The following is a 27,731-nucleotide window of genomic DNA, read 5'->3' as shown; positions in this document are numbered from 1 at the left end:
GGTTTCTTTCTAAACCTTGTTTTTTTCTCTCCTTTTTTTTATTTCTAATCCATTTCAAGTATAAATAAAAAACGCGCAAACCGGATAGAGAGACGCCATTGATACCACGTCACGCGAACAAAAATAGCATACACAAAATGGCGGCAAATTGTGTTTGTTTTATACAAATAAATTGATATTTTTGACAACAGCCCCCTTCTAAAGAAATATTCCATATTTCAAAATCATGGCAAAAATATCTGATTTATTTTGTCTGCATATCCTCTGTTGATATTGTAATGTGGGGACTGTCTTCATCATCTTCATCTTGTCTGCTCAGATAATCTGCAAAGATGTTGTCTGATCCCTTTATTGCCTCAATCCGGAATTTATATGACTGCAAAAGTAATGCCCATCTCACTAATCTTCCATTATCTGGTGTGAATTTCTGGATATATGCTAAAGAATTGTGGTCTGTTTGTATGACGAATTCCTTCCCATAAAGATACTTCTGGAATTTTTTTATTCCGAATACTATGGCAAGGCACTCTCTTTCTCCAACTGAGTAGTTCTTCTCACGATCGAGCAGCTTCTTGCTGGCAAAGGCAACTGGAAATAAACCCTCTTCATACTGCTGCAGTAACGCCGCTCCGATCCCGGTACTTGAACATAAAATGAATTGTTTAGAAAAATCTGGTAGTCGAAGAGTAGGCGATCTGGTGAGTTGATCCTTCAAGGTATTAAAAGCACTATCTTGACTTGCGCCCATTTGACATAATTCGGCTGTCCCTTTTTCGTCAAGTCTGTTAGAGGTGCTGCTATTTCGGCAAATGAAGGTATGAATTTTCTGTAATAGCCCGCTAATCCTAAAAATGCCCTAACTTGTCTTTTGGTTTTTGGAACTGCTGCTTGCCTTATGCGATTAAGTTTCTCCTCTTCCATCTGAACTATTCCATTTCCAACCATATGTCCTGTAAATCCAATATTGCCAAACCCAATAAAACATTTTGATGGTTTAACTGTAAGGCATGCTTCTTTAAGTCTTTGGAGGAGGTCTCGTAGCATAACAAGATGATCATTCCAAGTTGGAGTATGTCCTATCATATCGTCGATATAATTATCAACGTTGTTACATCCTGCTAGCAGCTTCCTCATCATACGATTGAAGGTCGCCCCAGAGTTGACCATTCCAAATGGCATTTTCTTAAACTGGTAACTCCCTCTGTCTGTAGAAAATGCTGTCATTCTTCGGCAACTTTCAGCAACTGGAATCTGCCAGTAACCTTTACATAAGTCGATCTTTGTAAAAAACTTATCATCTTTCAGTCTTGCCAGAATATCATCCACACTAGCCATAGGTTCGGTATCAAACTTGGTTACAGAATTAAGGCGTCGAAAGTCAATGCAGAATCTATTGCTTCCGTCTTTCTTCTTTACAATTACGATAGGTGCATTGTACTCGGATACAGATTGTTCTATAACATCAGCTTCCAGCATCTTCTTAATTTCACCTTCCACATCTTGACGCTTAGCGTATGGTATTGGGTACTGCTTCACTCGGATAGGTTTCTGGTCAATCAGATCGACGTGGTGCTGTATGAGAGGAGTTGTTCCTGGTTGTTCAGAGAACACCTCACTAAATTCTTGAAGAAGATCTAAGACTTGCTATCTCTGTTCCTGAGTAAGTCTTTCACAGATCTTGACATCACAAAATGTTTCACCACTTGTATATCCTGGAAACTCTAGAAGACTTTCATCATCTACCGCTCCACCTTGAATATGGTTGTCATCTTCTATAATTGCCACACTTGCTGCAATCGTGTCTTTGCGTTCTTCAATCTTCTTTAGCAAATTAATGTGATATGTTCTCGTTCTATTACCAACATTTATTCTATAGTCAACTCCGTTGATAGCCTCAACAACTTCATATGGTCCTTTCCATTGTAGCATCATCTTATTCTTATCTGTCGGAAGCAGGAGTAGTACTTTGTCGCCAAGTTTTAATACTCGTTTGCGAGCTTTCTTATCGTAATGATGTTTATATGTCTTATGAGCTCTGTTTAGACTTTCTCTTGCTATCTTGCACGTTTCTTCCAACCGCTGCTTTAAATCAAATACATATTGATATGTGTTCTGTGTTTCAGGATTTTCTTTCGCTGTCCATATTTCTTTAAACACTTGCATTGGTTCCCGCACTGTTATTCCATATAAAAGTTCAAAGGGTGAGAATCCTGTACTTGATTGTGGTACTTCTCTATAGGCAAATAATACTGCCGAAAGGTATCTATCCCAATCTTTGGGTCTTTCTTGGCACATCTTCTTTAACATGCTCTTCAGGACTCGATTCATACGCTCACAAAATCCATAGCACTTCGGGTTGTATGGTGTGGTGAAGAGTTGCTTCACTGATATAAGACGACTTACTTCTTTCATCAGGTCAGATGTAAATTGGCTGCCTCTGTCACTTAAAACTTCACCTGGAAGACCTACTCTCGAAAAGATGTCAAGAAGTGCTTCTGCTACTCTTTCTGTGTCAATTCGTTGTAATGCTACCGCTTCTGGGTATCGCGTGGCATAATCAACCACTGTTAATATATATCTGTTTCCACTGTCTGACACTGGTGCAATAGGTCCTATTAAATCTATGGCTATTCTGTGGAAGGGTTGTTCAATCAATGGCATGTCTCCTAAAGGAACCTTCTTAACTCGGCCTTTCGGAATGGTCTTTTGGTATTTGTCACAAGATCGGCAAAATCGTCCAACTTTACTTGAAATCCCAGGCCAATAAAAACTTGACGTGATCCTGTCCTCAGTTTTCTTTGCTGAAAGATGTCCTCCAACGATCGATTCGTGAGCAAGTTCCATCACTCTTTTGCGTTTGCTCGCTGGTACGACAATCTGTTTGGTCTCGTAGTCATATGCCCCTTTCGTCTGAAGATAAACTCTATACAGCACTCCATTTCTTATTGCAAATTTGTATTTTGCACCACCCTTGGTTTCGAGCATGTCTTCTGTCTTTGCTAAATCCCACACTTTTTGCAATGCTTTATCTTCCTTCTGTGATTCCTTTAATGTCTCCACATTAACTTCTGTTTCACAGGAGGGTCTCGGCACATTCAGTGCTTTCGTTGGTAGCTCTGCTTTTCTACTCTGTGATCTTGTCATAACCGCAGCTACTGATGTATAAGCAATCTTCTTTTTCCATTCAGGATCAGGTCTATCAAGTACACCAGGAACATTCCCAATGACTAAGTCACAAATCAACGATTTTGGTACCATTGCCTCAATTTCTCCAATGTAATACGGAGTGTCAACCCATATCTTCGCCATAGGTACAACTTTGGCGTCCCCATCTATTGTGATCATCACTATTTCTTTGCCTAGAAAATGCTCTTCTTTGACTAAGTCTCTTCTTACAGCAGCGGATTCGCATCCAGTGTCCCTTAACACTTTTAATTCTTCTGTTCCTACGAATCCTCTCTGTACCTCTAAGTTCCTCTCCCCTTTTAAGCTGTCAATGGTACAAACTCCTGCAAGTATTGGGACTGACTCTCCACTTGCCAACTTCAATTTTCCGTCTTCAGTATTGTTTTTCAATGGACTTCTTTCTACTTCTGCTTGAACACACACTGCTGCTAACTTCTGGTCATTCTTTGCTGGAGCTGATCTCATCTGCTTACAATCTCTGGCTAAGTGTCCTGCTTTATTACAGATAAAGCAACTCTTTGGAGTGTTACTCTTGCTGTTTGGTCTACAGTCACGCGCTAAATGGCCTGCTTTAATACATATAAAGCAGGTTTTTCGCAACCCATTCTTCTCTCCAGTCTTTCGACTGGACTGCTCATGACTGGTGGAGTTGTGCTTCCTTTGTGGCGCAACACTCTTTGACAATATTGAAGGTGTCCCCTTATGTGCTTCGATGTACTGCTCTGCAAGACGTGTTATCTCGTCCATCGACTTTGGTGTTCTCTCTTTCAGAAACACTGCTAATTCGGCCGAACAACCTTCAATAAACTGCTCTCTTATCATTAAATCACATAAGGATTCATACGTCTTTTCTATTCCAGCCAGTTCAGTCCAACGATTGAAGTATCTCTTCATTCTTGACACAAATTAGAAGACCGACTCTCCTTGGTCTGGTTTACTTTGTCGAAATTTAGATCTGAATCCCTCTTCAGTCAACTGATACCTCCTTAGGATAGCTTTCTTGAGAGAATCGTAATTACAGGCCTCTTCTTGTGGCATGCTTGTGTACACCTCCAGTCCCATTCCTGTTAAAAGCGAGCTAAGACTTAAGGCCCAGCTCTCCTCTTCCCACTTTGGACTTTGAGCATATCTCTCAAACCTTTCCAGATATGCGTCAATGTTATCATGCTCTTCATCAAACTTTGGAATCTTAGGTCTGTACGCCTTACAAGTATCAGTACTGTCTACTCTGTTGACACTCAAACGCTCAATCTCTAAGTCTCTCTCCTTCATTTGCAGTTCAAAGTTCACCTCCATCTGTCTCCTTTCTTCATCACGTCGTTGAGCTCTCTCTTCCCTTGCTATACATTCCTCTTCCTTATCTTTGATGAAAAGGATCAAGTCTCCACCGGACAATCCAAGTCTCTCGCCAAGTCCCAACCATTCATCGTAATACATCATGCTTCTTATGATAGCTGCAATATTATTATAGTAGATCCCGGACGAGCCCCCAATTTATCAAGTTTTGGGTTAACTATAATGGTGACAATATCTGAGGTATCTTCCAAGCAGTATACACGATGAAGGTTTCCTAGATATACTTGACTTGCTGTACCCCTAGACTTGCTTCACGTCTTAGACTTGCTTCGCTTCTTAGACGTGCTTCACTTCCTGGACTTGCTTCACGTCTTAGATTTGCTTCGCTTCTTAGACTTGCTTCGCTTCTTAGACTTGCTCCTCTAATTTAAATTGCTCCTCTCACTAGACTTGCTGCGCAACCTGGACTTGCTGCACTTGGAAGACTTACTCCTCCGAATTGGACTTGCTCCTTTTACTGGACTTGCTGCGCAACCTGGACTTGCTGCACTTGGAAGACTTACTCCTCCGAATTGGACTTGCTTCTGTTACTGAACTTGCTGCGCAACCTGGACTTGCTGCACTTGGAAGACTTACTCTTCCGAATTGGACTTGCTCCTGTTACTGGACTAGCTGCGCAACCTGGACTTGCTGCACTTGGAAGACTTACTCTTCCAAATTGGACTTGCTCCTTTTACTGGACTTGCTGCGCAACCTGGACTTGCTGCACTTGGAAGACTTACTCTTCCAAATTGGACTTGCTCCTTTTACAGGACTTGCTGCGCAACCTGGACTAGCTGCACTTGGAAGACTTACTCTTTCCAAATTGGACTTGCTCCTTTTACTGGACTTGCTGCGCAACCTGGACTTGCTGCACTTGGAAGACTTACTCTTCCGAATTGGACTTGCTCCTCTTACTGGACTTGCTGCGCAACCTGGACTTGCTGCACTTGGAAGACTTACTCTTCCGAATTGGACTTGCTGCGCAACCTGGACTTGCTGCGCTTTGGAGACGTACTCCTCTAACTGAAACTCTTAAGTTTCGTTAGTGACAATACTGGAGGTTTCTTTCTAAACCTTATTTTTTTTTCTCCTTTTTTTTTTATTTCTAATCCATTTCAAGTATAAATACAAAACGCGCGAACCGGATAGAGAGACGCCATTGTGACGTCACGCGAACAAAAATAGCATACACAAAATGGCGACAAATTGTGTTTGTTTTATACAAATAAATTGATATTTTTGACATCGCCATAGTATAGTATATTCCGCAAAGAACATACATTTCAAACTCAAAGCTAAAGATCTCACTTAAGATTTGAAAAATAACGTATACTGTACACGAGGCTTATTACTTCTAATGCTACACAAATATTTTATTATGTTACTTGTTTGCTAAATCGTGTTAAGCTGAAAATGGTACTGGCAGGACGTCCAAAGACCTTGGCACAAATGACCATTATTATAACAGTACGTTTTGTCACGGGCAAGAACCGTGTCGCCAGTGAAAACGTCAAGGTCTCGGATGGCTATTTAACTTTGTCTATTTTCCTATTTTACCTGAAGCTGTAACAATAATATTTGTCCAACCCAACACTTTATCTTACCTATTGGGTTATCGAAATACATTCTGCGTCTTTAAATTACAAAGTGGGGGTTAACGTTTAGTTTGCGTATGGACTAGTGGACGAGTGTTTCTTTCTACAAAATACAAAACCAAGTACTTATTTTTATCGTCTGTTAGCTTAGCTTGATAACTCCGAATGTTTTATTATAGATTATAAAATCAGACACGTCACAAAGAGAATTTTCTACGCCACTATAACAGGGAAATAGACTAATGTTTTTCATTATTTGGTTTTTCATACTTGATAAAATCACAGTATACATATTTATTATATTTGCATTCTTTTAAAGTTAGAGATATTGGAAAGGGCTTATCGGCAGCCTCAAGAAGACACGGAGGCGGCTATTGAGCGAAAGCATTTTGTTCAAAGAATGCACGTACAACGTAAAGACGCGTTGGAAAGGTTGGAGACAATCAAAAAAGGAGGTAAAAAGGTTTACTTACACAGTCTAATCTACATTTATTTAGCAGTCACCTGTATATACAGTATCATGTCTAAGAACAGTAATCTTTACGTTTAACCTTTGGAATTCTCTATAAAACAAATTTTTATACAGCATGACACTATATAAATTGGTTAGTTGAAAATTCATCGGAATACCCTAGCATAACGAGCACTAAAAACCTGATAAAATCACAGCATTTTCCTCTTACTGTAACGAAATGAACGAACACTCAGATGCTACATTATTCCAACACAACAAAGTGTCTGTGAAAGAATGATTTAATTTTTGTTTGAGTAAATATTTTGTTAGCGACAGGCTTAATTTGACAAAAAATAAATCGATTTTATTTTCTACATGATGCATATTTAAGGAAAAATATGATTATAAAACCATTTTTGAGGATTAAAAGTTAGATTCCTATTCCCATAAAAGTAGAAGAAGCCATCATATAATTTAGAAACGGAGATTGCACCAGCCTATTGTGAAAAAAATTGATAAAAGACATTGTGTCTCAAATCACTCGTCCTCCACCGCTGATTCATGTGGAGAAGTTGGCAGTTACTTGCCGAGAACAGGTTTGTACTGGTACAGAATCCAGGAATACTGGTTAGGTTAACTGCCCGTCGTTACATAACTGAAATTCTGTTGAAAAACGGCGTTAAACCCAAAACAAACTCTCGCTAATGAGTCAAAGATTTACAACTTAAATGTCAGGAGTGGGTTATTCATTTTCACGGAGCATAGAAGTTATAAGACTAGCGCTAAATAAATTTGATTTTATTTTGTCCGGTCTGCTTAAACAGATATTCAAATTATTTGGCACAGAAATGCACCATAGCAAAGAAAATAACACTTGACATCTAGTTCTAATGCCTAGGTCATACTATGATGTCAAATGTTTAATATCTTTTCTTTTCATGTCATGTCTATTTCTATGCATGCACAAATATTCACGATATACAAATAGGTTGTTTCACGCACGATCTAGATTCCTAACTAAAATTTTAGGTGACCAAGATTAATAATCATAGTTTAAAGGTCAGTGTTATGGGCGGCGGTAACCGCCAAAATTAGTAAATATACAATCCATTCCTAAACAAGTCAGTCAGTGCAGTGCATTTCAACGCCGTCTAATCTAAAACTCAACCCCGTCCAATATATTTGCAATACAAAACTTCATTCCATTCATTTAAACATGGAACGATACATTGAAAAACTTGTTGCGATGCACCGTAATATGAAATCATCCAATAAAACATGATACCATGCAGCTTAATGTGAAGCCTTTAAACACAACATGAGTACGTGCAGTGTAAAGTGAAATGATTTATTACAACTTGACGCCGTCTAATGCATATTGAAACCGCTCTGTGTAATCAAGGGTAGTGTATACAAACTTGATGCCATGCAGTCCAACGTGAAGACGTTTAACGGAACATGAATTCGTGCAGTGTAAAATGAAACGATTCATTAAAGCTTGGCGCCGTCTAATGCATACTGAAACCGCGTTGTGTGATTTGGAGCGGCTTATCAAAATTTGATGCCATGCAACCATTTAAGAAACACGAGTACGTGCATTGTAAAAGGTTTATAAGACTATCAGTTTGACCTGTTATAGATGTAGATTCTGTATCAGTTTTACATAAAAATATCTTAAAATGTGTCCTAAAACCGACCTTGAAGTAAAATTCTAACATTTAGTTTTAAACAGTTCCTGCGATTTATCTCAGTATTAAAAGGGATCTTATGTTTGTGAAACGAAACATCTTTCTTCTTAGAGTTACTCATTAATAATATAAAATCAATGTTTACATGTTAATGCTTCTAGACAGAATGTCTAAATTACATGTACTTCACTGTACAATGTTTTGTCAATGTTTGTTTGTTTGTTTGTTTGCTTTTTCGGGGATGGGTGGTGGGGTAGATCTAACTATGTCGCAGTTTTTGAACAGTATTCCATTTAAGTTGGTCAGTCAGTTTCCTGGATTTCATACAAGTATTAACTTTATCTCCACAAGTACATGCTACGCCCGCTCGGTTCATAGCGGGCCCGTTCCTCCTCCCCAAGTTGGCTATACTCATCAAAGATTCACCCTACTATTTTGGCAAAGGAATATTTTATCTCGAAATTTAGACCCAGAAACGCACCAGAGACCACCATGTCATACCTGTACTTCAAAATTTTATAGGGGGAGAGCCCCTGACCATCGAATCAAGAAAGGTAACGTACTCCTACAATACCTCAAAATTTAAACCTAAAAATGCACCAGAGGCCACCAGTTCATGCCTGTATTTAAAAAATTTCCTGGGGAGAGCCCCCTGATCCCCCAATAGGAGGGGAGTACACACACCAATAAAATTTAATGCACCTGAGGATACCATTTCATACCTGTATTTCAAATAAATCCCTAGGGAAGAACCCCTGAATTTCCTAACATTGGCAAAGGCACTCCACTCCAATACCTTGCTATGCGCCTCGGCGGTGATGTCTTTGTTCAAAACTGGTGCCCACTTCCCCTCTCCATTCCTGTCAAAAATTTCTGGATCCGGCCCTGACAAATCCTCTTACAGGTCGTATGAAATCCATGTTAACATTGATTTTATATTATTAGTAATTAACTCTGGAATTTTAGTGGTAATTTTGTCACTATTATTTCTATTACTGAGTCTGTTTCACGAATCATACTTCTCACAACGCGTAAACTAAGAAGAAAGATGTTTCCCGAGAATATGGTCCCTTTTAATACTGAGATAAATCGCAGGAACTGTTTGAAATTAAATGTTAGAATTTTACCACGAAGTCGGTTTTAGTACAAAATTTAAGATATTCTTATGAAAACATATCCAGAGTCTATATTTATAACAAGTTATGAACTGTTACTGTCGTTAAACGGCTCACATCTGGCTGCATGGCATCAAATTTTGATAAGCCGCTCCAAATCACACAACACGGTTTCAGTATGCATTAGACGGCGCCAAGCCTTAATGAATCGTTTCATTTTACACTGCACGAACTCATGTTGTGTTAAACGTCTTCACATTGGACTGCATGGTGTCGACGTAGCCCAGTCGGCATACATTTATTTGGTAGAGTGGGTTCAATATGTCAATGCCAGATAGACAACTGAAAAGAGTAAATATCCTAAATATTTATTATAGATGCAAAGTATATAATGTTACCTCAGTAACATGTAACTAAATCACTACAATGACCAGGTATCATGGTTAATGAAGAATTATGATCTTAATAAATACACAATGATAGTAAAATGTAAACATAAATTATGTATCCAACGAGGTCAAAGTTCATATATACATGTATCTATTCAGACTAAAAATCTATTACTCGAGATTTCAATGCTGTATACTTTATATAAAGCTAAATTACGTTTCTATGAATTATTATAATTGATGTACTTTACTTTATCAAATAGGAAAAATGTACTAACCTGAAAAGAGTAAATATCCTAAATATTTATTAAAGATGCAAAATATATAATGTTACCTCAGTAACATGTAACTAAATCACTACAATGACCAGGTATCATGTGTAATGAAGCGTTACACATAGTATCCGAGCATTGGAGATTTAGTTACGGGTGACAGGTTAGTAATTGTTAATGATGAATAGGAGACCAAAGAGCAAGTTTTTGAGAAAATAATGGACCGACATATAGGGCAAGTATAGGATTTAAACTGTTATTCATGATTTTAGACTATTGGTTTATCATTGGTGATTACACGTTGATATAGAACGCTGATAATAACAAAATATCAGTTAAGTGGGTGTACTGTTAAAATGGCGTCCTATGACAATGGCATCAAGATTTTATACACCGCTCTTAATTACACAGAGCGGTTTAAATATGCATTAGGCAGCGTCAAGTTGTAATAAATTATTTCACTTTACACTGCACGTACTCATGTTGTGTTAAACGGCTTCACATTGAGCTACATGGTATCATGTTTTGTTGCATGATTTCATTATGACGGTGCATCGTAACAAGTTTTTCAATTTATAGTTCCATGTTTAAATGGATGGAATGAAGTCTTGTATTAAATGGTCTCAAAATGCAATGCGTTGAATGCAAATATATTGGACGGGATGGAATTTTAGACTAGACGGCGTTGAAATGCACTGCACTGACTGACATGTTTAGGAATGGATTGTATATTTACTAATTTTGGCGGTAACCGCGGCCCATACAATGTCAATTTAAGATCATAGTTTAGGTGATTTTATACACTGATTCGTCTATGACCGTAACGTCTCTCTTTTTGAACCATGTAAACCTATTCATCATTAATAGCCAAATGTATACATCATTTTGTGGCGGTGAGAAACCAACTTGTTACTAAACAAATTTACATAATGGTCTGTAGATGTTTGTGATAGAGCATACATATTTCTTGCATCGGGTTTTGCAGTATATAACAATAAATAGTAATAATTTTATTTAAAATCTTTTCGACATATGATAATAGGAGTATGAATAAAACACTTGCGATATATCATAGTATGTATTAAGTTCGTAAATGTGTATATTTTGCAATTTGAAATGAATATCAAACATGCGTTTTTTCATTATTCTGAGAATGCCACCACACCTATCAACTTGGGAAAGTCTTACCATGCAATGTTTGAATTGGGAAGAATTGAATATTAACAAAAACGTACAAAAATGTGGGAGTTGTTCAGTGGTAATTGTTTTGTACTTCCCTAAAAACTCATCAAAAAAACTACCAGAATGTTAATAAACAGCAAAAGACCTAAAAAGTAACAAAGGGGCCTCCGTGGCCGCGTGGTTAAGGTCGCTGACTTCAAATCACTTGCCCCTCTTCGATGTGGATTCGAGCCTCATCGGGGCGTTGAATTCTTCATACGAGGAAGCCATCCAGCTGGCTTACGGAAGGTCGGTGGTTCTACCCAGGTGCCGGCTCTTGATGAAATAATGCACGGAGAGGCACCTGGGATCTTCCTCCACCATTAAAGCTGGAAAGTCGCCATATGACCTATCATGTGTCGGTGCGACGTTAAATCCAAAAAAGATAAAGAGTAACAATAATTTGGAACTTTTTAAGTATAAAGCTGCGGAGAAAACATACATTTCTTGCTTTGGAAATGCCTCATTTCACCAAAGGTAATTTTATATGATGCAAAAAACCCTGTCAAAATAGTATGTGTTCCCATACATATACTCTCTAATTCTGTGGGTTACCGGTAAATAGTTATTTTACACAGAGAGAGAGAGAGATAGAGATTTTCAGTTTTCAATAGTGCGATATTATGAATTCATAGCAAAGAATTTTCTGTACTGGTTATCTATCATCTGTGTAACACTTGGACAGAGATCTTTTCATTTTATATGTATCATGAAAAACACAAATTTCAAGAGTATATATCTTGTCAATTTGCCTATGTAACAAATGCTTTCAAGTTCATGATTTTCTACATGAAAAACAAATGTTGGTTATTTTCAGAATATTTAATATATTATTCTTCCATTTGCTGAGAGGTTGTTGATATATACACAGAATGAAAGGGAGCTGTAGAATATGTATCTGTACAAATGAAATGATAACTTAAAGATAATCGTGATAATATAAATTAATACGGTTGCAGTGATCAAGCTAATTTACCAATAATCCTTTGAGCATAAAAAGAAAATATTTACCACTAGGATAGACATTTTGTAGCTTTTTACTAGCCCAAGGCATTATGTCTAGATTCTATACATCGTTAAATATTCAATCAATTTGACCCAAACAGTCAAATAAATGACGAATGAATTAATTGCTGCAAATAACCACAGCAGATTCCAGTTTGTTACAGGAATATTATATCCCTTTTTTCATTATATTGCACAATTATAACGGTTTCGGAACAATGAATTATCTGAAAGTCTGCCTTAATTAGTTTGATTTAGACCCTTTGCTATTTGACGTTTGATCTGTTTTAAACACCTTTCTAAATTAAGCCGTTCCTATGACATATTCACTGGTTTATCCAGCAACCCTGCATGTCATGTGATTTAATACAAGATACTACAGAAAGATGAATAAAGTATATTAGTACAAAAAAAATACATTACTACAAGTACTGATTGATAAGGCGAAAAACATTTAGCATTTCCACTGAATATTTTCGGAAAATATACATTTTTAATCTATGATTTAGCATGATTTCATTATTTTTGTATTCTGGAGGTACATGTAACTCTACACTCGGTTGGGTTTTAATCCACAACTCTTTGACCTAGGGACACCTTTATATAAGATCTATACACGCTTGTTTAGACAAGGTACATTATCTTAAATTATAACTCAATAACTGAATAAATTCAGTAAGTAGACTAAACGCAACAAGCCTCGATGATATATCTTTGAATACGTATACCCTGTACATACCAGTCATACATCTGTGAAGATTTATGCAAGGTTCTAGTGGTGGTAGTGTGAAAATCACCTTATTAATAAATGAAAATACAATATTCTTTGTTCCGGACGTGTGTGTTAAAAGTAAAATTCAAAAGTCATAATTTAAAACTTTATTTAAGCTTTTTTCCTACATTTTTTAAGTACTAACAAGTGATTTTTAACAGGTTTGCTTTTTACTATATTTAAGTACTTATTTATTACGCCTGCTTTTTAATCATAACACATAGTTTTATCTGACACAGGTTCATTTACATACAACTGCAGTTATAACGCAATGTTTCATTATTATACAGATGACTACGATATCGGTATCGAGTGTCTGAGAGAGGTAGACGAACATCTGAAATACATTGGAATTCAATCCGGAAGGATAAATGATTGTTGGTCAGAGGTGATATCTGCCCTAAGATTATTGAACACCAATAAGCATTTAGACATCTTCAAGCCGACAGTCATATGGATAAGGCGCAACATTCCACAAGAGGTTGAGTATTATTTTAAGGCCTAGTGGTTGATTTACTTATCTTTAAAGATTTGCACTTTTTGCCAATCCCACTTCCCAAGAAAATATATGTAAACATATGGAAGGGGATACCCGCCACTTCACACATTATAGTAGTTAAAATTTCGATATGCTTTTTAGAAGTGCATTAACCCTATTTATATGTAAACTTGTAATATGTTAATTATAACACTACTTTTAATGTTGTAACCAATGAAAATTAAAGTCAGTCATAAGAATTCATATGCAGATATCTTAATGATAATTAAGTATTCAATTTGCTAACTATGCCAACAATATGAAAACCGTTGAGTTAAAATTTACTTAAAGAACTTTTTATTATTTTAAATATTATTAAGAATTTATTTTGCTAACTTTTTCTTTTGAAGTATGCTTAAAATGGCATTGATAAACTTCTTATTCCTATATTCAATTTTATTTTGATTTGGTCATATGAATGTCATTTTAGTCATTTCAATTGTATATTGCAAAGCTAAATTCGATTCTTTGCGCTAAAATGGGCCCTTTTAAGTAACGGGGAATAACTGGTAAAACTATAAAAAATAATAAACATTCCTTGTACCGGTGTCGACAATATTTTATACTAAGAAAATAAGTCCACTCGCAGCCGTTCCATTAAAAAAATAAAGCTTAAGTAATTCTGAACATTTAAATAATGACCACGGTATCATAATGCATTGTAGTAACCAAAGAAACGGTCAAAGCTCAAAGGGGTCAGAGTTGAAGTCTTTTTTTTTTCGACTACGAAAGTGAACCCGGTCGGGATTTTCCGATGGCCTTTGGTTGGTACTCAAGTAGATCTACAAAACGGTTGGCCTTGACCCGACCCCTAACTCCGACCTTAAAAAATTTCAACCGCAAAAAATGAGGAAATCGAAAATTCCAAGTTCCCAGAATAATTCACGCTTTTTAATTTTCACTTTCACCATCTCATTTTTTCAGCTCTTAGACTACCAGGTAAAATCATGGATTTTTTCTAAAGGGCTTAAAAATGGGCACACAGAGGCAAAGCCCTGCAGGGGTTACGCAGTCGATATGCAAAAGATTCAGGTCAGATTCGAACATTTCCCTCTCACCCCTAGGGTCCTGATGTCGGATATGTCTCTGATATCGAATTTTTGAAATCGAAATTAAAGTGTCGAAAACTGTATTTTTCTCGTAGAGTTTGACATTTTTATCTAGATATTGCGTATTGTTTAATACTACACAATAAAAAGACATTCAGAACCACCTAGTTGGATCAGACCGGTCACTAGAGGGGTCGGGCCCCAGGCCTGAAATCAGTTCTTAAAAATGGTAATTTTAAATTAATTATTACGACAAAAGTACTACGGATATCTTAATAAAAGTTACATGAATTTGTAGAACTTTCCAATAACTATTTCATTAAGTGATAGCTCAAGTTTTAAACCCGATCCTAATGGTCGACCAGTCCAAACGTAAAAAGAAACACGTAAATTTACCTTATTTATCTAAAAAAATACGACAACTAAGGTAACACACTTTTGGTATATATCTATTTTTTCTATAGAAATAAATAGGTTCAGGTCAGTTTTGTCCGTCTGTACGATTTGAAGACTTGCTATAGGGACCGTATAACGGTATTTTTTTGTAGCATTTTTGCGAAAATTTCATCAATTTCATTTTATCATAAAAAGTGTTAGGAACAAGATATCAAATTGAAATTTCTTTTAATAAGTAGTTGAAACTATCATTTAACCGAATATGAAAATCAAATTTTCCCCGACGGACTCGCCGTCGGGAACATTGGCTGAGCTTTGGCATTTTTGACTTGTAAAATACTAGCCGCAAAATAAGGAAAACGTGCTCACATTAACTATTTATTTGCGTCAATACCTGCAAATAAAAGCTTAACACTTATTTTTATAAAAACATAATATCTGAAAGGTTGTAAAAAATAAGTTCGTCCGTCTGTACGTAATTAAGAATAAAAGCTGTGTTTCCGTACATTTCCGTATGGAAAAATTCAGTGTTTTTCATTAACTCCAAATTATTGCAGAATGTTTCAAACACAAGATATTTTAATGAAATAACTTTATAAATTAATAATTTAAATCTAAACATTGTCTAGAAAGATATGTAATTTGTATATATTTAACATCGACGGTTTTGTCGGGGAACTGTCTCAAAATGTACAATTGTTCGTGAAAATATGCATACTTCATATATTAAATTGAGGGATGGACCTTGTCGGAAGAGCCATATCATCATAACACCCTGACAACCATAGCCAACTCCGGTACTCGAACATCGTGTTACTTTGTAGCCAGGACCCACATCTAGTCGACGATGCATAATACTGGTACACGTTATGGCCAAACGGGATTCAACTGGGTCCAAAGCCTTCCAGACATGGTACAAAGCCGTATTTTCTATGTTGTAGGCATACCTTGTAGCCATATATGACATGTCCTGGCCTCTAGGGTTAAAACCTCTAAGATACTAAACCATGGTCTCAATCAATAGCCAGGACTTACATTTTATACAACCATGTATGATACATTGTATATGTATATTTCTTTGGCTTAAAGGCTCGAATTCGGTCTATTAGTCATGTTCAAAATACGAAGTTAGAAGACAAAACGGTATTCTTATTCGACCCTACATACCTGCACGACAAGGTATGATATATGTATATCTCATGGTCATAGGGGCTCGAACCGGGTTTAAAGCCTTTCAGACATAGTCAAAATAGACATATTTTCTAAATTTAAACACTACCAGGTGACCTTAAATGGCATGCCTTGACCCTTATGGGTACGTAAGATACTCAAGCTATCTTCGTCTCATTCGATAGCCAGGACTGATATCTATATGACAATTTATAATATATTTATATTTCTTTGGCATAGGTGCTCGAACCTGATCGATAATCTTTTAAGCCTGGTCAAATACGAAGTTAGAAGACGAAATTATGTTCTTATACGACCCGCCCTGACCCCTAGGGATATTCAATGCACTCGAACATTGTGTCAGTCCTTAGCCAGGATCCATAAATACACATCAATGTTTTATACGGATATATGTTTAAGTGATACAAGGTCGAACTTTAATGAAATTATTTTTGACGTAGTCAAAATAGGCAGATTTTCTAAGATCCAACACTACCGTGTAACCTTGTACGACTTGCCCTGACCCCTCGGGCTATACTATGTACCCGAACAGGATCTCAATCTTTCGCTAGGACCTGTGCCTACAAGACCATGTATAATACATGTATATATCATGGTCATAGGGATTCGAACCGGGTTTAAACCCTTTCAGACATGGTCAAAAATTTCATAGTTTGCAAGTTTGAACACTTTATCGCTGTATGTTTTACGAGGTTAAAATAATCGTTGCACCGGAGAGGGAGCAGTTATTATTATACGGCGACCTCTTTCGTAACAATAAGGACTGGTTCTCGGCTTCGTTTTATAACGTCAAAATTATTATGAGAACAATGGTATTTTGTTGCTGTCATTATTATGAGAATGATTAGTATGTTTGATAATCAACATTTCATTGTGCGAATGATGTTCGTTTTTATCAAACACATAGATAAGATCTTATTTATGCCTCTGTTTTTTAAAGTACAGCTGCTTATGTATCTACATATAAATTATGTTTTGAAAACAACAAAAATGTAACAAAAAAATGAACTTTGCAATTGGAAAAAAATCAACTCGATTTAAATTAAAATGTTTGCATTTGAAAGGACAAGGAAAGCCTGAAAATACGTCAATTTCAAATGAAAGCCATCCTCAAGCCTTTCATAACGCTGAAAGAATTTTCAAAATCGGACCACTATTGAAAAAGGTATGTCAGTTTGAAATTTAAGAAAATTGTTGGTTATGGGGGGCGGCCATTTTGTGTGTTTATGACGTCATTTACACACTACTGAATTCTTTATTTAGCAAATAACCCTTTAAATAGATTAATCTTATATGTTTCTTGTGTGTAAGATGTAAAACATGGTAATTTCTTTCATTATAGCTAGAAAAAAATAGATATTTTTTTTTTACTGAAATAGGTAAACACAGTTTAAATATGTGTCAGGAAATTTAATTAATCCGCCATATTGATTTTTGTTGCCATGGAAACAAAACGACCGCCTTTTATAATCAAATATTAAAAGGCTCATAACTTTCTCATTTTTAAGTTGATTTTGAAAATTCTTTTACTTCTTTAAATAATTAAAGAAATTCTAGCAGATTCAATTAACATCAAAACAAAATTGCCTTTCCCTTTTTTGATTAAATTATATAAATTTATAACTGAAAAAAAACAACATTTCTTTAAAATACTGACTATAGTGTCATTATTAAAATGACATAATGTTTATGTACATACAAATAGGGATAATGCGCTTATAAAAACCAGCATGGGAAATGAATTGTCATAATGAAATATCAACTAATAAAATGTGTGAAATGGCGGATATCCCCTTCCATATAAACAATGTCTAAGATTTCACATTTATAAGTAATTTTTTTTTAAATACAAATTTACTCAAATCATGGAAAATTTGAAAGTCTGTTTGCATAAGATTTACCCAAAACAGATTCTCAAGTAGTCCATTTGTTTGTCTATTCTCCATGGGTTTTGTTTATTCTGTGTGCGTCGAAATCCGAGAAAGATCTGATAGGAACAGCCTCGTTCAAAGAATACAAATTATGGAGTCATATAAACGTGTGTGTATGAAGGTGTACTTTATTAAAATGTATGCAAAGTACATTAAAATGTAAAACATATAGCTAATGCGGTCAAAATTAACAAAACAAGGTGACAGTGGGACACTGCCTTGGATCGGTTAGTGGTGTGTTAACATCATTATGAAGCTAAGCAGGTTAATGGTGCACCAAACCCAAATTTTTATCTCATGGCCAATAGAAGTTAAAATGTGTACTCGTCTTTATGCATATTCATTTATTAAGAAAAGTAGAGAAAGTTATAATAAACACTATATATCGATTCATTTTGTAATGACATTATGTACCTTGTCTACCACCTTCATGTGGTATGTAGTTCTGAACAGATTCCTTAAGTGTCGTTAATAATAATAATTCTCAAATAATTGTAATTTTCATATTCATAATTCAGTCTTTTACTTTTGTGATTACATTTTGCTAGAAATAATTAAAAAAAAAATTCGATTCTTTTTTCAGGGGTAAAGTTAAATTTTCTTTTATCAAATAAAAAGATTATGTCGATATCCTTTAAGGTTTAGCAGTATTTTGCATAACAACAGAAATTTTTAGTAAACGAATAGCATCTTGACAAACAACTTATCTGTCGAATACATATTTTATTGTTCTGTCCCATAGAGTTGAATATTTAATACTTCTAAAGGAGTTGTCCCCTTTTAAAAAGAATGCCAATTGTAAAGAAATAAATGTAAACAATTGTCAAAAACGATGTTTTACGTAGTAATGATAAGTTTAAACACTGGTACGTTGTTGCAAATGCATCAAAACGAAGACATGACACAGCTTTTTAAAAAATTGGTGAGTTTTAAAAGGCTCCGAACTGTCTAAAAGTGTGCCCTTTCATGAAGTCCCTTTTTGGAATTCAAAATATATAGAAGTAAATTGACAATAGTTTTGTAGAACAATATAAATGTTTTATATGTTGTTAAGGTTTCATGTTAAACAATGTTTTCTTTCTATGATTTGATGGTATTCAACCTTTTTTCTCTGAAACATGGACCTTCCTCTTAAAAGTGGCTTATCACAATTGAACAATATTATGACATTTTTCATTATTCAAGTTTTCTGTTAAGAGAATTATTTAAGGGAAAAAGGACTTTGTTACGAAAACGTTTAAAAAGTGGATTATTTATTTTGATATCAATATAAATTCTAATGTTACATTTGCTTCTAATAAATATTGAGATATCTTAACTATCTGAAACAAAAGACAATTTTAAAACAGTGTGTAGCTTTGGAACTAATTCATTTTCAATCTATCTTGGTGACGCAACCGAGATAGACATTGGGAGGTCATAACAACTTTATAACTTGCATTTCTAATGAATTTTGGGAAAAATATGTTATTGCCAATGCAAATCTTTGACAACTTGTGCTTATATGATTCCTTATGCAAAATGTCTTTATTTGATCGATATACTTATGCTTAAATAACGATATCTTGGTTGGGCAACCAGGATAGGAAAATCAAAGTGTTAAAGCACTTCCAGTGATAATACGATGTGTGCCAAAAACGTTTTGAACACAAATACATGTAATTGATCTATTGCATAAGTTTTGACCAAATCTATTTGTTGACCAAAGTTTTGTTAACCACCTGCAAAGATTAGTACGGTGTATAAAAAATTTCTTTGTAAGTTGATAATCATGTTAGGTGCCTAGGAAACCTATATTTTCTTTTGTCTTCTTATTATTTCCAGGAGTGGGACTTTGTCAAAGACTTATTTTTGTGTTATAGCAAGAAAAGCGAAGACGACATACACGATTTATTCAGATTCCTTCAACAATCAAGAACAGCTGATCCAGTCCAACGTCGGTGGGACTTGTTTCTCGTAATCGGAAAAGAAATATCTGGAACATATGTTTCTCGAGATTTAGGCAAATCATCAGATCAACATAGGGACATTGGCGTCAAAGGCAAAGGAAAATTGTTTTCTGGAGATGGACAACCTGAAAAAAGCAAATGTACAATATTATAGAGCAATTAGAAAGGTCCCCATATCTTGTTTATTATCGGTGTACACTTGCTTTCTACATGGCCTATAGCCACATAGTTTTACATTTACACATTGAAATGCAGATGAATTGTAACAAAATACTGTCATTTAAAATGGGATTACGTATTTAACATGGTACATCAATCATTGACGACCTCGACCACATTGATCTTTATATGAAGTACGGTTGTTTTATCAAGTGTAAAACACGTTAGTCAAGAAGAAACAAAGATGTAAAAGAGAAATTCTACTGTATACTAGTCATTTGAAACATGGATTTTTAGCTTTTTTTATGGGGATATTTTACGTGGTCCCACATTTCCGTACTGAGATCTAGTTGTCCTTCTTATGTTCGCATGCTTTTAGTACCTGCGCAATTGTTCGATTAATGTTGAAATAAAATGGGTCGATTTGCGGAACTCCGCTTGTTACCATCTTCTGGTCCATCCTTCACTTTTGAAGTCATTTCACATGCCAGAATATTTTCAAAATACATGTATATATTTAGTTGTTGCGATTTATGTGAAAAATCCTTTTTCATTCATCTTACCTTTTCTGATGTTAAATTCCGGTTTCATTATTATGATATAGCCTTTACTAAGTATTTCTGACAAGTAATTTCCTGATGAAATAAAGTACAACGTTGTATTTCTGATCAATATCACAGCGCATACTTGCTATTTAAAAATGGTACTGCTCTTTGTTTCTTTCCTAAAATAACGTGTTGTATGCGGAGATTGATTCTAATTTTTCTTCAACCTGAATGAATGCTTATATACTGCGCGTCATGCATCCATTGTCTTAAAATTCATTCCATTATTTTGTCTTTTTATTTCTATACTTTTATTTTACATTTTCTTTAATCAAAACGTAAAATAGTAGACTATTACGACAAAATTAGTATTGTTCCTTTTGTCAGACTATAGAAAAACGCCGTGCGGTAATGTTGGTACAAGTTTTAGTCCAGTTCAATTGCTTTGGATATCTACTTTTATTGATACACATATTCTTTCTTTCTTCGTTTTCGTTTGCTTATCTATTTGCATGTATAGTTTAGAACTGTATTACATTTTTTTTTTATTAAAATAAAGATGCTATATTTTTTGACATTTTTTATTTCACGATTGGCAGTTCCTAGGCAGCAGTGAAGTTTGTTGAACGGCCTTATTACTGCATTAATCATGATGTTCAGTTTTGATCACACTGGGAGTGAGCTGCTTTGATACTTGTCTACATGCCTGTTTTGTCGTATCCTTAAGGTGGTTCTGCACGTTCGGATAAAGATATTCTACAATGTAAAGTTGATTTAACCTTGATTTTTCAAAGCTTTATAATATACTTAAAAACTTCGGCAAATAAATAAAATAGCGTCCTAAACTCATTTTTTTGCTAGACTGATAAAAAGTGACATCACACAAGTTTATGAAAAGAGGACCTCACACAAGTTTTCAGCTCTATTTATGAGTCTGGGGTGTTCTGCGCTTTTGGGAAATCTACCCTTATCTTTTACCTTTATAGGTAGAGTTGTACAAGTCTGAAATGAGGAAGTTTGATTGCGTTAGATTAGGGGCTTTAACGGGTACCCTCTCATGCCTGAACAAATTCCATAGCGGATTCTGAGATCTTTCTCCACCATCAAGGCTTAAAAAATTGCAATATGTAGAGACCGTACCTGAGCTCTTCGCATACTTTGATTTTTTTTCAATATATAGTGGTTTTTACAAGTCCACCGGTTACGATTACAAATGTAAACAACGGACTTTGTCTATGAATCATTGGAATGAATCAAAGACAGTCGATCTTAGTCATAATACTGATTGACAGTGAATGCTAATGACTTCATGTGTTGCAGAAAGGTATTTAGTTTGTAACTGTAATTTCCTTAGACTATCAATTGTAACCCTATGAAAACTGATAAAATGATTGCGTATATTTGAATAAAGCTCACTGTCTTTGCCGTTCGCCAGCTTACAAAAAAGAGCAAATATAAAAGATTCAGTGTAAGTGATATTTCACTGTTACTACTAGTTATTATGTTCATACTCTTAAAATCACGTCAGAGAAATTTGGGCAGTTTTGACCGTTTGAAACATTTGCAACAAATATAAGCACATAAGCGACATACTCTGACATCAGCTCAACTATCAGAGATTTCACACGAACAGAACACCGTACGCAGCATAGACGCATAGACATTTGCATGGCAAGGATGACAACTCTATTTCTAAGGAGAATGTAATAACGACTACATCCTAGAAAAAGTTTGAATAAAATATCAAATACGAAAAGGTAATTTTATATACCATTCAGTCAACGATTAGTATTAGTATTTGTACAACGTGACCGTCCAATATATTAGTTTGATTCGAATGTCGATGTTATCTTACCGAGTAAACCTGTTATCAGTAAACACTTGACGTTATATTTCTAAATCCACTCTAAAAATTAAGGTGTGTTCACATTTTGAGTATAATGAGTGTGGAATAGAATATTATTTTTAAGTTATCGTCGTTCTCTACGATACGGGAATCATTTGAACATATCTCCATCAGAAACATTTGTTTCGAATGTGTACGTGTTTAAAGATATTGCCGTATTGTACGGAAAATGAATAAATAATCTAATATCATATGCGACAAGACTGGGCATTTCAAATGCCATTGGTGTATCTAATTTATATTACCAGTCTTGGATATGATCTTTTACTGGACTGGACTGTGAGGTATTACGCAAGGGTCCTCAATTTTAATTCTAGGACTAGATTTTGTTTTTTTATTCTTTATAACTGCCCTACGTGACAACTTGCCTGCTCAAGGTAATTTGACCACTGTAGACTGTACTTATGTAAACTATTCAACATGCATGCCTGGAGCTCTATAGTCTGCCTAGCGTGTCTGGACCTCTGTAGACTGCTCAGCGTGACTGGACATCTGTAGACTGCTCAACGTGAATGAGCGTCGGAAGACTGTTCTGCCGACAAGTCCAACTTTTGTGATTCTCTTCTTTGAACAAGCTGATATGACGACCCTCTGCTTGGCTGACGGACGTGACAACAGATGGCTGTTTTAATTAGCACTAGCTGTATCTGTCCCCAATGACTTGGCGATGTGACTGTCTGTTCAGTCTTACTTGACTTCACTAGGCTGGCTTACGGAAAACTGGTCTATATTTGAACAGTTACAGTTTCTAAAATTACTCATTATAAAGAAAAGTACTTAATGTTTTAATCATCACACACGACTGCTGAAAGTTCTTTTAATTTATACACTAAAACCGTTGAAACTGAAAGAAAAGCAGAACGAAAGTAAGGAAATTCAGTAAATTTTAAGACTGTCCATAGGAATAATTTATCAATATTGCTCACGTCTGCCCCTCAAAATATTCAGCCTTGACAGTTAACAGAAACTCACCTTTTTCATCACTTTTTGGAATAAAATATTGCGTAGATTGCAGTATGACACCTTCCAAAACACAACGAGAAATGTAAAATTCTGGAAGTCAGGTAACTGTAAGGGTACTTGTCTATACGTGGCATAAACGTTTTAAGGAAGATTAGGCGAGTGTTCAAAGAGAGGGCAACATAATACTTTAACACGAGTAAGTTTTATGAAATCAAAAGGACACCGCTTCTTTTTGTAGTAGGAAAATTGAGCGTGCGCCAACTAGCGTTGACTGACTTCCATTATTTGAAAAATACTCAAATAATATGACAGATATTTAATTTTAAACTCTATGACCCTTTCGAGTAAACAATGAAATAACATCAGTTAAAATTCAGTAAATAAATGTATGTCCTCAAAATGTTGGTTATAGAATCAGACCAACGGATGTCACTCTACATAAGGTGGCGACTAAGCAGACATGTTCATAAAATTTATAATCGTTCATAGGTAAAACATACACACCCTGGTTTTTACTGTAGACCTGATATTTTTCTGACCTAGCGGCATTTGATAACTGAATCGCACATGAGTAGTTTTCATTTTAAATGGAAAATACGTGGGTGTTTGAACAAGAACCGAAAATAACCACATGTACATTTAACAATCTAGTGAAGCTGAAGGGAAATTACTTTAAATGTGATTTATTCATTATTTTAAGTCGCTTTTCTTCTTCATAAATTAGTGCATAAATTTCTTGAAATGCAGAATCGTTAACTATTTGTTGTTGTTGAAAAACCCTGCGTCATAACACACAGTATGCGTATCTTTTTTGATGGAATGAGGTATGCAATCGAGCGTAATGGCCTCTGGTCAATATACAATTTCATTCAGAAATATCGTTCGGAATGTTACGAAATATATATCATATTTTACTGTAATTTGGGATTACAAGATTATACTCTGATGAAGTCCAATGGACGAAACATGTTAGTTTTGAAGTAAAAAGTATATTTCTGGAGTTAGTTCTTCGCTTTATCTATTTCATATCATATTTTAGAAATTTCTGTTTGATATGAAATATGTATGTAAAGTTTATTAAGCGTCCAGTTGAGGCGTCCGCTTGAATGAATATTGCCCTAACTACATGTATGACCTACAAATTTTGTTTGCATCCATTTACATTGAATTAATAGATCCATTGTTCAAAATCGCTGAAACGATCAAATAGTCGGCAAAAGACAGTTGTTTGAAAGGCAAATCTTCTATGGTCATGTCACAACATATGCTATCCGAGCTACGTCCAGTTACATGCACGTATAAAATACAATGACGTTGAATATGTAAACAATGTTGTTAGTTTACGTTGTGACTTATGAAATATACGCCTGTTAGATATACTGTCTATAGTTTATAATATACCACTTAAAGTATACATTAGTACAGTAATCTGAAGAGTAAATCGTGCATCTTTAGGGGGAAACGAGTTTAAAAATGTGACAATGGTTCATGCTCCAACATATTTGTTTAGGGACTGTAGTTTTTGAAACCACCTTGTTGCCTACTGTTTGATACAGCCTAGAGAATCAATGGAACAAGTTATTGTATTCAGTTGCATCGAAGAGAGGATAGATATTTGATTAGAACTCGTTATGATATGTTTCACTTAATAAATAAATGTTTACAGCAATCTGCACATGCCTAGCTCAATGTCCAGATACCTTTGAACGCCATGGTGATATCTGCTATAAGGTTGTGGCCATAAAGCAAACTGGATAGACGGCAGGGTAAGATTTTTGTATATTTCGTATGAGAAAGTAAAATGTTTGTAATGTCTATATTGATTTGTTTCATAGACCTACACTTTCTTGGACAGCTGCTTTTCAGTGGCACGAGGAAGTTAGTAGTTAACTCCATTTAAAAAGGAATCCATTTTCTGAGACAGGACACAGAAATGGCATAACAAAGTCATGAAACTTAACGAAATAATAAATCATATTTAGGAATGTAAACAATATCATTGCCTTTACTCAACAAATTTCCTTTTATGATGTATCAACTATTTGATACAAAATTTATATATTCATAATCGTAACAACACATGGACTTTTGCAAACTGTTGCAAATCAAAGTCGCATAATCAACAGTTTGCATCATGATTAGTACTTTACTCATATTTTTGCGTTTTCATATTGTCTTTGCCGTACTGTCAAATAACTAAGTGAACCATTTTGATTATGTCAGCAATTTGAAAGGAAAGTGTATGGTAATGAACAACGGTGTTAAAAAACATACAGTGCGCGTCATACCATGCATACTGATAAAATGCACTGCATAATCTGTCAATATTCATTATTCATACTTCAAGTTGGCAAACCTTTAACTGAAAACTGGTTAGAACACCCAGAGTATAACAGAATACAAACTATGCGTTATCTCGGTGCCGACCTGTTCTGGAAATAATTTTACAAATTGGAATCTTAGATCTTCTCCTTAGTAACGTCGAGTAAGGACTTGTTTTGGCATATGGGGCTTATTTAAAACATCACCACTTTAAAAGCATTTAGCGTATAGTAATTGAACTGAATCAAATGAGATCATGTAGGCCTTAGTTGTTGCTTGATATGTATTTATTTAACCTTTATCCTGCCTGCTAAATTTCAAAAATAAACTAGCCCATCATTCAATTTGGGCAGTACTCCTTATTATTTGAACAGGCCGATATTGGTCTACACTGGTCGCAAAGGCAGAAGCAATTGCCGGAATCAGGCTAAAGATTAAAAAGTAATGATTTTGTATAGTAAGCTTCCATTCCTTAATGTCTTTATACTAAGTTTCAACATATTATGAATCAAAAATCAGAAATGACGCTTTTGAGCATGAAAATCGTTACTTAGCTCTAAAGCCAGTATTACATCAAACTAAAATAAGTACTGAAAAGAGCATTGAGAAGGTATTCCATCGCGCAGTATTAAAAGTTTTTTCTTATGTACTATTAGGAATATTCAAGTTACATGTATTTGGTGGCAAGTTATTAAGGCTAGAGGCGGCTGACGAGCAGATAATCATCGATGGCATATTAACTCGTGTAAATGGTACTATTCCAGAGTATTATTGGTGGTATTTAACCAGTGTACACGATAACATTGCAGAATATCATTGACGGCGTTTACACATGTAACACGTGTACATGGTAAACCTTACAGAATATTATTGACGGCATATAAGCTTGTGTATATGGTAACCTGTGCAGAACACTACTGACAAGTTATTTCGTGTACAGGGTAACCTGTGCAGAAATTTTTGCTGACATATTAACCAGTGTGCAAAGTGAACATTGCAGAAAATAATTGACAAAATATTAGCGCGTAGCACGCGTACACCATATACACGGTAAACGCTGCATAGTATTACATGTATAGACTACATGCTATCTCGTGTACATGTTTAACATGTAGAATGTCATCATCGGCTTAATTCACTCAGTGCACATTGTAAATATTGCACAATATTATTGACGGAATTTTATGGTAAATATTGCTGAATATTTCTACGCGTACATGGTATACATTGCAGAATATATTGACGGTATTTGCGTCATTTTTTCACGTAACCCGTGCACATGACAAACATTATTTACGGCTCATGTACAAGCTTAAATTAATATTCTGTGCTAGTTATGATGACATTAATTTCTAGACGATTCGAGTATTCTCTGCGACGATTGCATTGAAAACAATACGTCTGAAATCATTTGTACGTTACGTTGTTAGCCATACATATGCATTTTCGTATCATAAAGTTAGTTCATGTAACAGTGCAGATAGAATGAGTAGGTCCATTTACCGCCATTTTAAAACATAAAAGCTGAAAATATGATGAATTTATAATTAGAGTAATAACATATGCAATCAATATTCTGGTATGTTTTAACATGTTTAACATAGTTGACTTCATGTTACCAACAAACAGGACTTTTTTCTAAAAAAGTAAAATACTATATCAGATTAGTTTTTATTTAATTGATATACACTAGTACACTTATCTTACACTCGTTACTTTTAGGGACTTTATGAATATATGCCCTTGT

At 35.2% G+C, this 27,731-nt stretch overlaps 1 protein-coding gene across 1 annotated transcript; it reads left to right on the top strand.

Annotated features, from left to right (window-relative positions):
• The first annotated feature begins 6,081 nt into the window (after positions 1-6,081).
• LOC128546883 (uncharacterized) lies at positions 6,082-21,360 on the top strand. The gene is made up of 3 exons (XM_053518283.1): positions 6,082-6,574; positions 13,326-13,516; positions 19,965-21,360. Exons 1-3 carry the CDS (start codon positions 6,520-6,522, stop codon positions 20,241-20,243), a joined length of 525 nt encoding a protein of 174 aa, XP_053374258.1. The 5' UTR covers positions 6,082-6,519; the 3' UTR covers positions 20,244-21,360.
• The last annotated feature ends 6,371 nt before the right edge of the window (positions 21,361-27,731 follow it).

Source organism: Mercenaria mercenaria, chromosome 11 (assembly GCF_021730395.1).
Source record: "Mercenaria mercenaria strain notata chromosome 11, MADL_Memer_1, whole genome shotgun sequence".
NCBI lineage: Eukaryota > Metazoa > Mollusca > Bivalvia > Venerida > Veneridae > Mercenaria > Mercenaria mercenaria.
The sequence above is the reverse complement of the archived record's forward strand: the minus strand, read 5'-3'. Positions and strand labels throughout refer to the sequence as shown.